This window comes from Condylura cristata, unplaced genomic scaffold (genome assembly GCF_000260355.1).
Source record: "Condylura cristata isolate star-nosed mole 26May11 unplaced genomic scaffold, ConCri1.0 scaffold00015, whole genome shotgun sequence".
NCBI lineage: Eukaryota > Metazoa > Chordata > Mammalia > Eulipotyphla > Talpidae > Condylura > Condylura cristata.
In genome coordinates this window covers 40,061,573-40,071,277 of record NW_004567116.1, presented here as the reverse complement: position 1 = coordinate 40,071,277, position 9,705 = coordinate 40,061,573, and the positions used below count along the sequence as shown (strand labels likewise).

Below are 9,705 nucleotides of genomic sequence, written 5' to 3'. Positions count from 1 at the left end.
AAAAATCTAATTTTTTTTACCATCATAATTTTTTTTTCCTTTTTTGAGGTAACATTGATTCACAGTCACATGACTTAGGGGAATACATTTACCCCTCCTCGGATGCGTGTTACCATGCCACCTCCACCAACAAGCACCCAGTGCCTGACCCCAACCCTTGAGACCTTCTCCTGTAATGGAAGTGTCATGTCCACAGAAAGGGGAGGTTCCAGTTTCCCAGCTCTGGTCAGGCAGGTCGGAGCTGAGCAGGTGAAGCTAGAAAGGTCTTGGAGGAGACACATGGGTAAAGACAGCAAGCGTCATGTTTGCTTCTTGGCCTTGGGCTTGGACCAGGGATTCGGGGCACTTGGAAGGACATCGGTGAGAATCTTGTGGGAAGGCTGACAATAGCGCTCTTTATTCCGACTCACACTTTAATTTTGCTCCTTTTGTTCCAGACTCACCTGGCCCTTCAGCCCCTCTCCTATGGGTCCTCACCAGAAGGTGCCTTAGACTTGTGAGCAGCTTTTGGGCCTCAGCAGCTCTGCTTTGGTACAGCCCTGTTTGACTGGCATTTACCCACGAGGGGGTGGGTAGCATTGGATGTTTAATTCTAAACTATATTATGTCTCTAGTGCTTTACAGTCTGGCTCCCTAATTACAATGCAAACACCTCAGAACAAAGGACATTGAATTTGGAAGGCCTTCATTTCCTGTCAAGCTGTAAATGTTGAGAAGCTACGTGATAAGAGACAAATCCTTGGACCTCTATGTGCCTTGTTTTCCAGATGAGGAGGAGTTTCGCTCTAATAATTCAAAATTCCTGTCAAGATATGAACTTGTGAGTCTGTGACTTTACTTTCTTTAGCTTCTAGCCCTGGTTGGAGCTGCATAAATGCCAAAATGTGAAGTCTGGAATGTGCCTCAGACCATCCTCCATGCCACCCCCTGGAGGCCTATCTGGGAACCACAGGCGGAATCAGATTTTTTTTTCATGGTGAATGAAAAAAAATTGTATTTAGAATTAGCCAGCTGGAATCAGTTTATATGCTCCCAATTTTTTGGCAACATCCAAAACATCATAGTTAGGAGCCAGTGAAACATACACCTTCTTCTCTCCATCAGGTCTGACAAGGGTGTTGACCTTGGTCACATCAATGTCATAGAGCTTCTTCATAGCCTGTTTGATCTGATGCTTGTTGGCCTCAACATCCACAGGGAACACAAGTTCTATTTTCTTCATGGTTGACTCAGTGGGAAGAGTAAACGTGTTTATGTCATAGCAGGGAACTTGTTTGTCCTGGGAGTGTGCTTCTGCCGATATGTGGGTTGCCTTTGGAGTAGCTATGTCTTGGGCCTCTGAGAAGTGAGCCAAGTGTATATCTCCTCATTGCTATGGACGCCTGTCAGGACTGCTTTCTTGGCCTTCAAAGTTCTTGCCTTGGCCTTTGCTTGGAAGGGGAAGGGCTTCTTTTCTTTTGGCTCCATCTTTGTGAAAAGTCAGAACAGACTCTAAACTGAGATTATAGTACTACTTTCTCATCCAAAGGCAATTTTTTCTGGAAAAGGTTTCAAATCCCTCTCCCAAGGAAACAACTCCCAAACCAACGCAGTTTACTTGGAACTGCCTCCACGCAGTGAGGCTGGCCTTTGTTGGTGTACAGGCCAACAGGGCCCTAGGTGGGGTGACCCTCCAGGATTTGGTCCTGGTTATTGACTCTTTTCCATGGCAGAGATGGACAAGTTCCCTAGTGCAGAGTAGGTTCCATTTTCATGTCAGAATTGCTGAGAATAATGGTCTGCCTTTGTGGGGTGGTCTGGGTTAGGGCCTGTGTTTAGCCTGGAGCAGAGGGGTGGACTGAGACGGTCAGAAACAGGCTGTCCCTCCATCCTAAAGGAGGCGGTACATCCTCTGACCTGACCTCTGCCACCTGAGACCTGCCTGGTACCACAGAGGTCAGCCTTTGTCGGTCCTCCAGAGCACCTGCTCTCACTGCCCTGTCCTTTGGCCCATCACCCCTGTCAATGAAGCACATTTCTGCCCTCTTTGCCACCACATGACCTCTCTGTCCTTCAAATCAGCAATGCTGTCTGTGGGTCTTTGCACTTACTGCTCTGCCCTTTAACTCCTTCCTGGCAAACTTCCAGTTACCTTTTGGATGCCGGCTGAGGCCACTATTTCCTCATGATGCACCCCGGGTTAGGTTAGGGACGTCACTATCACAGTCCTGACCAGTCCGAGTGTCCTCAGTTGTTTCCACCAGCCCGCTCATAGCCTACAGCACGAGGAGGTCCCTGAGGTGGTCAGGGCAGGGACAGGCACGGCACTCAGGCAGTGGGATGGTTGGAATGAGGTTCTTTGATCTCAGCTGGGAAGGGAAGGGTTCCCAGAGGGTTATAAACATTGAAATGAATGGAATTAGAAAACAGAGCTGGCACCCAGTGAGACCTGGGTGTGACATGAAATTACTAGGGTAAGAGCAGCCTACGCCTCCCACTTTGAGGTGGAAGTAAAGCCAGGAGCAGTCTGAGCGATACGTAAGGACCTTCCCAGCTCAGCTGTCCTAAGACCCTATAGCTAGACCTTCACCACCTCATAGCAGCTGTGAAAGGAGCTCAGTGTCTCCTGTCTCCTGGTATTCACTCATGGCACCATCCTCTTGAGTGTGAGCTGAACTGAGTGACTTGCATCTAATGAAGAGACTGGAAATGTGACAGTACATTATTTTCAAGACTAGGTTGTAGAAGACTGACTTCTGTGGCATACTCTCTCTGGCTCTCTTTTTCTCTCTCTGAAGCCAGTTCCCATGTTGTAAGCTGCTCTAGAAAAGCCCACGCAGCAAGGAAAGGAGAGGCCTCTGGTTAACCGTCAGTGGGCAAGTGAGCCCTGCCAACAGCCCTAAGAGTGATCTTGGACGTGGGTCTGTTCCCCAATCTGAGCCCTCTTGGGAGAGGCCTGGGCAGATGACCAGCCAAGCTCTGTTACCTGCGCCTCAGAAACTGTAGACACAATGCTGTTTAAATTTACTAAGTCACAGAGTGATTCGCTACACAGCCACAAATAAGGCACCATGCTGGGGTCAGCAGGTCACCCAGCCAGGGCTGTTGTTGCGGCAGATGTCAGCAGCCAGGTGTGAAAGCAGCTCCAGCAACAACTTGCAGAGGACTCTTGTTTTCATTTATTCTTTTAGGAAAATACAAAAGTCTGGTATGGCACAACGATCTCATCAAGAGAAAACAGAACACGGAGGAAGGGCCAGGTCTCCCCAGCTCCCACCCTCTCAGAAAGGCACAGATACATGAGGCTCAGGCTCAAGGTCTCCCGTCCTGGGGCCAACCTGCTGCTCAGAAGGCTGAGCCCCTCTCTAAAGAAGCCCAGGGGCCTCTTTCTCACCCACATGTGGGCTGTGGGTTGAGCAAACTGAGGTCACTGTGCAGAAGATGATTCAGACCAAGGCTGGACCTCTGCTGTTGCATATCAAACCCCCCGAGGAAGCAGTCACTCCCACACACAGTGGTGGATAACCCAAGAGGTGCTGCGTTTGGGCTCTCCTGTGCTAGTATGGGACTAGTGCCACCCCCATTCTTGTTCCGACTGGTTTGGGGCAGTGGCAGGAAGGAGACTCAAGCTGGAGCTTTCCGGATGCTTAGTGCTGTGTTCTAATGAGGATAACTGTGCCTTCTAGGTCCTCCCTTTGGAAAGAAGGACTAGTCCTTCAGTCAAGGGTAGGCAGGTGGGAATAGAGGTGTCCTTTTTAGAGGTGGCATTTGCCCCTCATCCCCCTGAGCAATATTCTAATTAGTCGAAGTAAATTAACCAGGACTGTTTTCTCTGTACTTTTGGTAAGGGAAGCAGAGTGGTTGGTTGTGAAAACATAAAGGCCCAGATGTGTTAGCCGCCACCTAGAACAGGACAAATAGGAAGTGAAAGAGGTTGGAATATTCACTTTTTCCATCTTAAAAAAGACCTAACATTGTAAAGGTTTAACAAAATTATTATAATTTCTTTTAAATAACCCACAGACACCCATGACGCTTCCAAATTTACAGAACAAAAAGCACTCAAGAACTTGGTAGAAAACGATTTGCAGTTGGCCCCATAAGGTCTGGGCTCAGTTCACCTCCAGGACCTCGGTCTCTGGGAGGCCAAACTTGGTCTTGTGCTTGTCAAAGAGCTTCACCAGGGCCTCCATGTACATGGCGTGGTACAGGTCAATGTCCTGCTGGGTCGGGTGCTCCAGCTTGGGGACGGTGATGGGCTCCCCCACTGCAAGGACGGGCAGAGGCCTCTGGTTAGTCAGTGCCATTCAGCCCACCCTCCCTAGACATCTCCTACAGGGCTGTAACAGGGGCTGGTGCTGTGCTAGTGGGCAGCCTCTCAGGTGGTTCCTGCAGCAGAGCAGAGGACGGAGGCCCAGGGCCCTGGGGAGGGGCCTGCTCAGGACTAGACAGCCACTGAGCCACAGGTGGGGTCAAGGCCCTGCACCTACTGCCCTCACACTGGCAAGCCGTGGTCCAAGGAACACGTGCCTTTTTGCCTTACTCTGGCACTTCACCTCTCAGAGCCCCAGTTTCCTCATCTGTCACAGAGGACCGTGTTGTCATAGGGGTTTGGTAAAGATTCTGTACCATACATGAATTACTTTGAAAAAGGTAACAACGACAGGAGAGGGAGGAGGAAATCAACATTCAAGTGTACTTATTATTATTTTGTTTCTTATCCTGCTTTAGTTCCAAATCCAACTCATCCCCAAATCCTGTCAGTTTCTTCCCAGGTCTTCTTTCTACCTCCCCGTCATTCCCCCAGTATAAGCCACCAACTACCACAGAAGCCTCTGGACTGGTCTTGCAGCACCCACTTTTGTACCTTCTAACCCATTTTCTATTCATCAGCTGCAAGGATCACCTTAAAATGCAAATCTGAACTTCTCCTACAACGCTCAAGTAGTTTTTTACTCATGAGGTGAAAAGCAAACTGCCACTGCCCAAGGACCCTGACCCTTGCCAGCCCCTCAAAGAGATCAGCCCTGGAGTGGATTCATGTATAACAAGAATCCGGGTGAGTTTGGATAATGTGAACTAAAACGCAGGTGGTCAGTCTCTGTCTAAATGTACAAAGCAAAACACCTGGTCTGATAATCCCAATTATCTATGTGAGCTTTAGCCCCTAAAATCACATGCTCCAGGATAATCTCTACTTCGTGAACCATTAACATAAACGCACACCTCTACAACTGATGATTCTTTGGAATACTTGAAATTGTCTCAAACTCAAAATAACACAGATGAGGGCCAACTGCAGTTAATTTTTTGCTCCACGTCTCACAGGTTTCTACTAGAGTCCTTTTCTTTACTGTCCTGAAAAAGCGGCAGCCTGCTGCTAGAACTGCAAATAGACCTTTTTTATTTTTTTTCCCCATGAAGAAACTCTCTTCCTTCCTCTTTTGCTGGGCCACTCCTTTCCATCTAACAGTGGTAAGAATCTGGGCCTCCCTGTGGTGCAGGGATTAAAGTCTCAGCACTGTCAAGCTATCAGCAGTCACTGCAGCACTGCCAGCCTCCTGACCCACTTGGTGCAGGCTTCTCCTGTCTCGCCGGCTGCCTCAACAGTGTATTTCAGGCGATCCACCTGTTCTGCTCCCCACTCTGTCTCTGGTGAATCTTCTCACTGCCCGCCTCGTATCTCTGGCCTACACCCTAGTTCTTGCATGCATAAATAAATACAAATAAAAAAAACTAAGAACGACCTCTTTTCTGGGGTCTACAACGACACTCCAGAGCCCCATACACATGTCTCACCTCTGTTGTCACAGTTCTTCCCTGATACTCATGGGTGCCACAAACCCAATCCGCATTGCCTGACTGACAGCAATGGAATCACCCCCAAATTTCCACCCCCATGGACCATTTTCATCATACACAAACATCTCCTCATGGTCGAGAGCACAGCTACCAGAGCCAGGTGGTCTGGATTCAAATCCTAACTCCACCACTTAACTGGATGGCACCCCAAGTTCAGGGTGTATGGGCTGGGGACTCACCTACAGTAGTGATGGGCTTAGAGTAGGGCACCAGGCCCCAGGTGTCAGAGGAGAAGAGGCCTCGGCCATGGAAGATGCACGGTGCAAAGCCAATGTACTTCTGGAACTTCTTCTGAACCCATCGGCCCCAGGAGCCCTCCTCGAAGATCACCTGCTTATACACCTCATTCTCTCCGAAGGAGTAGGTGGGAACCAAGTCCGCCCTGGAAGGGAAGGCCAGGGTCTGTCATGTTGCAATCATTGGCTTCAGTTCCACCTGTCAGTTCCAGAGGCCGCAGACACCAGTCAAGCTCTTATCCCACCAGAGGCGCACTTGGGGGGCCCCGAACCATGTGTATCCTCATGACCAGATTAAGATGGGGCCCTCTGTTTTTCTATTAGTGACTAGGGAACATGTCAGGGCTTTGGAACTGCTAAGCAAAAGGAAAGCTACATGGAAGTGCTGTTCTATGTCTGGTTACTGTCTCTTTGCTGTGCACAAGTTTTTTTAGTTTGATGTTTATCTTTTCCTTCATTCTCTTTACTTTGGGTGGTGAGTCTTTAAAGATGTTACTGAGATGTATGTCATGTAGTATTTTACCTATAGTTTCTTCTACGTATTTTATAGTTCCAGGTCTTAATGCCCAAATCTTTTATCCATTTTGAGTTGATTTTTGCACATTGGTATGAGGTATGGTCTAGATTCATTCTTTCGCTTATGTTGTTCCAGCTTTCCCAGCCCATTTATTGAACAAACTGTACTTGTCCCATTACATGTTCTTTGCTCCTTTGTCAAAGATAATATGGATGGAGCAAAAAGGGATCATGCTCAGAGAAATATGTCAGAAACAAAAAGAAAAGTATCAGATGGTTTCACTTATAGGAGGAATACAGGAGAAGTAAGTCAGACGTGGGGGAAAAAAAACAATACAAAACTCGACAAAGCAAAAACAGACAATTATAAACCAGAGACATCCTGCAGGGGAGGGGGAGGGAGAGGGGTGGGAAGGAGCACAGGGGACTGTGGTTTTGGTGCACCTGCAAATGGGGGAGGGAATTCTATGGGTCTACACCTGAGTGGGGAGGGGGAGTAAGTACTGTTTAAAATGAACAATGATGACAAATATACCATAAGCCAGGAGTTGCTCAGGCCTATGTCACAGCCCTGAGCACACAAAGTATTGCTGTCCCCTCCCCTCCTTCCTCTCCACCCTGAAGCTAGGCATGGGATCTGATCTGTGTCCCCAGGCCTGGCGTAGAGCCTGGATGGAAAGAGCAGCCTTGTCTGGAGCCTAAGGTAAGAAGATCCTGAGGAGCAGGAGAGAGGGGCTGGGTGGGGCCTAGGTGGCATGGTTAGTGGCACCTTAACTTGTAATGTGACCACAGGTCACACCCTCTCCCACCCCCGGGGCACCCCTGTTGGAGTGACGCAGGCCCTCTTCTGGGAGTTGCAGAGCCCACGTGTGGGAGGCAGACACTAGGCATGGAGCCCAGAGAGCCTGACCATGTGGCCCTCACCAGGTCACTTAGCCTAATGCAGTTTCCTCTATGGAAAATTGGGCTGTCACAACCTGCAGGACTGTAGAAATCAATGCGCTTTGCTAAATGGAATGTGCTGAGCAGGTGGTATCCCTGGTTTTCTAGAAAAAGTTCACAAAATCTAAGCTTCTTGTCCTCTTGGCACCCTCTCTAGTAGGACATCGTCCTCGATGTTGCCAGCAACAGCACCCTCCTGGCCTCTTGCTCTCGCTCCTAGCATGTGAGGGGTGGGGTGAGGCGTGTGTGCACACAGGCAGGCACTTACCCGTGGCGGAGGGCCAGTTTCACAAAGCCCTTGCGGTTGCGCAGGGTGACAGCGTTCTTGCCAGGCATGGAGCTCAGGGACTCGGCTGCACCCCCCACTACGATGATGATGGCGTTGCCACTCCCATTCTTGGAAAGCAAGTAGTCGATGGTGTCCCGGTTCACAGGACAGATGCCTGGGAGAAGTGAGGCGTGGTCAGGACTGCGCAGACGCATTCCCTATGCCCTGCATAGTCAAGCATGAACAGAAAGCCTGGACTTTGGCCCCAGACCTAATCTAGTCACTTATAAGTATGGACCAGTATGACCTATTTCTTTTTCTGAGCCTCATCTTACTTACCTATACAATGGGAGATAATGACACATGATTATTTAGAGAACTCACTCATTTGGCAAACATCTGCGAAGGTCTTAACCACCCGGCTGGCGCCGGGTGCCGATGGGAGCACAGGCGGGTGGATAATGACAGAACCAAGGACAATGGAAAGTTTAGAAAGGTCAGCACAGGGGGAGGGTGCCTAGAAGAGGCATAGAGTGGTTTCTTGGGGAAGATGTTATCCAGACTGAATCCTGAAGAAGTGTGCACAGCTCTCTTGCTCATCCTTGACCCACCCTGCCGGAGACTCTACAGGACCAGCCGCCAGGTACGGCATCTGGGCTTCCTAGCATCTCCACCCTCTTGCTCTATGAAGCAGATGAGGTCTCAACAATGGAGCTTAGTAGGGGCAGGCAGAGGTGGATTCTCACCTCCAGACATCAGGTACTCTCTTAGCACAGGCATCCGGAAGTTGCCTGCCAGCGTGGCCAGGTAGGGCCTTATGCCAGGGAACTTCTTGCTCACTTCTGTGGCCTCTGTGCTGAAGTTGCAGAAGGCACCCAGGCCCATGATGCCATGGGGGTGGTATCCGAAGATATAGTTCCTGGTGGTCAGCAGGTTGTGGGTCTTCACCAGCTGCAGAGAAGACCTTGGGTGAGAGGGGGCTGTGGCACCACCCAAAGGGACGGGAAGAGCTGAGTGTGTCACGCGTCTGGGTGCTCGTGGACCCGAAAGGCTGGAAGACCGTCTGCATGAGCTCCATGAGCTGCAGGTCCTCACCACTGAGCCTTGGTGCCAGGCACTTGGCAGCTGCCGTCTGGGCTGAGCCCTTGGAAGGGAGTGGGACACTTTTCCTCTTACTCCTTTCCTCTGGACCCCATCTTTAGCATAGCCCGTCCAAGACCTTTTAGTTTGACTGTTGAGGGACAGTGCAGCTGTCCTTCTAGGCAGCCAGGTTCAGCCCTGGCTCTGAGACAGGAATGACAAGGACAACCGATAGCCATGTCAGTGGCTTTGGGGGTGGGGAGTCAGCTGTACAGCCGGGCAGCTGACCTGAGGAACCATGCAGCCATCCTGGGCTGCTCTAAAGAATGCCTGGCCTCCTTTGGGGCCCACCCCTGCCCTGGGGCTGGTGCTCTGGGGGTGGGGTGGATAGTGCTGTTTCCCTAGAACCTGCACAATGGGGGTACCTACTCAACATAACCAGGAGCACAAGAGGGGGACCAGGGAGGTGTAGAGATCAAGATGATTTTGTTCAGAAGAGTTTTTTCTGAATAGAAAAATCACAAATACACACAGAGATATTTTTAAAATACAAGAAAGTAAAAAGAAACTCAAACACACCCATAATGACTGAAACTTGAAATAATGTTATAATGCATTACTTTAAAAAAACAAAAAAGCACCTACAATACCTGCATGCAGGTAAACCAGCCAGAGTCCTTTACACAAGTGCACACATGCTCCTTTTTTAAAAACCACACAATTTAGGTCAAATGGCTGCTATCATTTTCTCCAAGCACATCATCGCTACTTTCCCTCATCAAAGTCCCACAGTAGCATGTCTTCCCAGGCTACCCTCTCCTG

General features: G+C 49.6%; 1 protein-coding gene and 1 pseudogene across 1 annotated transcript in view; both read right to left on the bottom strand.

The window, feature by feature from the left end:
• Positions 1-1,003: 1,003 nt before the first annotated feature.
• LOC105853671 lies at positions 1,004-1,467 on the bottom strand (annotated as a pseudogene).
• Positions 1,468-3,960: 2,493 nt separating this feature from the next.
• DGAT2 (diacylglycerol O-acyltransferase 2) overlaps positions 3,961-9,705 on the bottom strand; it is a 29,772-nt gene continuing 24,027 nt past the window's right edge. The window contains exons 5-8 of the mRNA XM_004683213.1: positions 8,550-8,754; positions 7,804-7,978; positions 6,021-6,223; positions 3,961-4,246 (exon numbers count right to left, since the gene is read on the bottom strand). Of these exons, the coding sequence (XP_004683270.1) occupies positions 4,092-4,246; positions 6,021-6,223; positions 7,804-7,978; positions 8,550-8,754 (738 nt within the window). The 3' untranslated portion in view covers positions 3,961-4,091. The remainder of the gene's footprint in view (positions 4,247-6,020; positions 6,224-7,803; positions 7,979-8,549; positions 8,755-9,705) is intronic.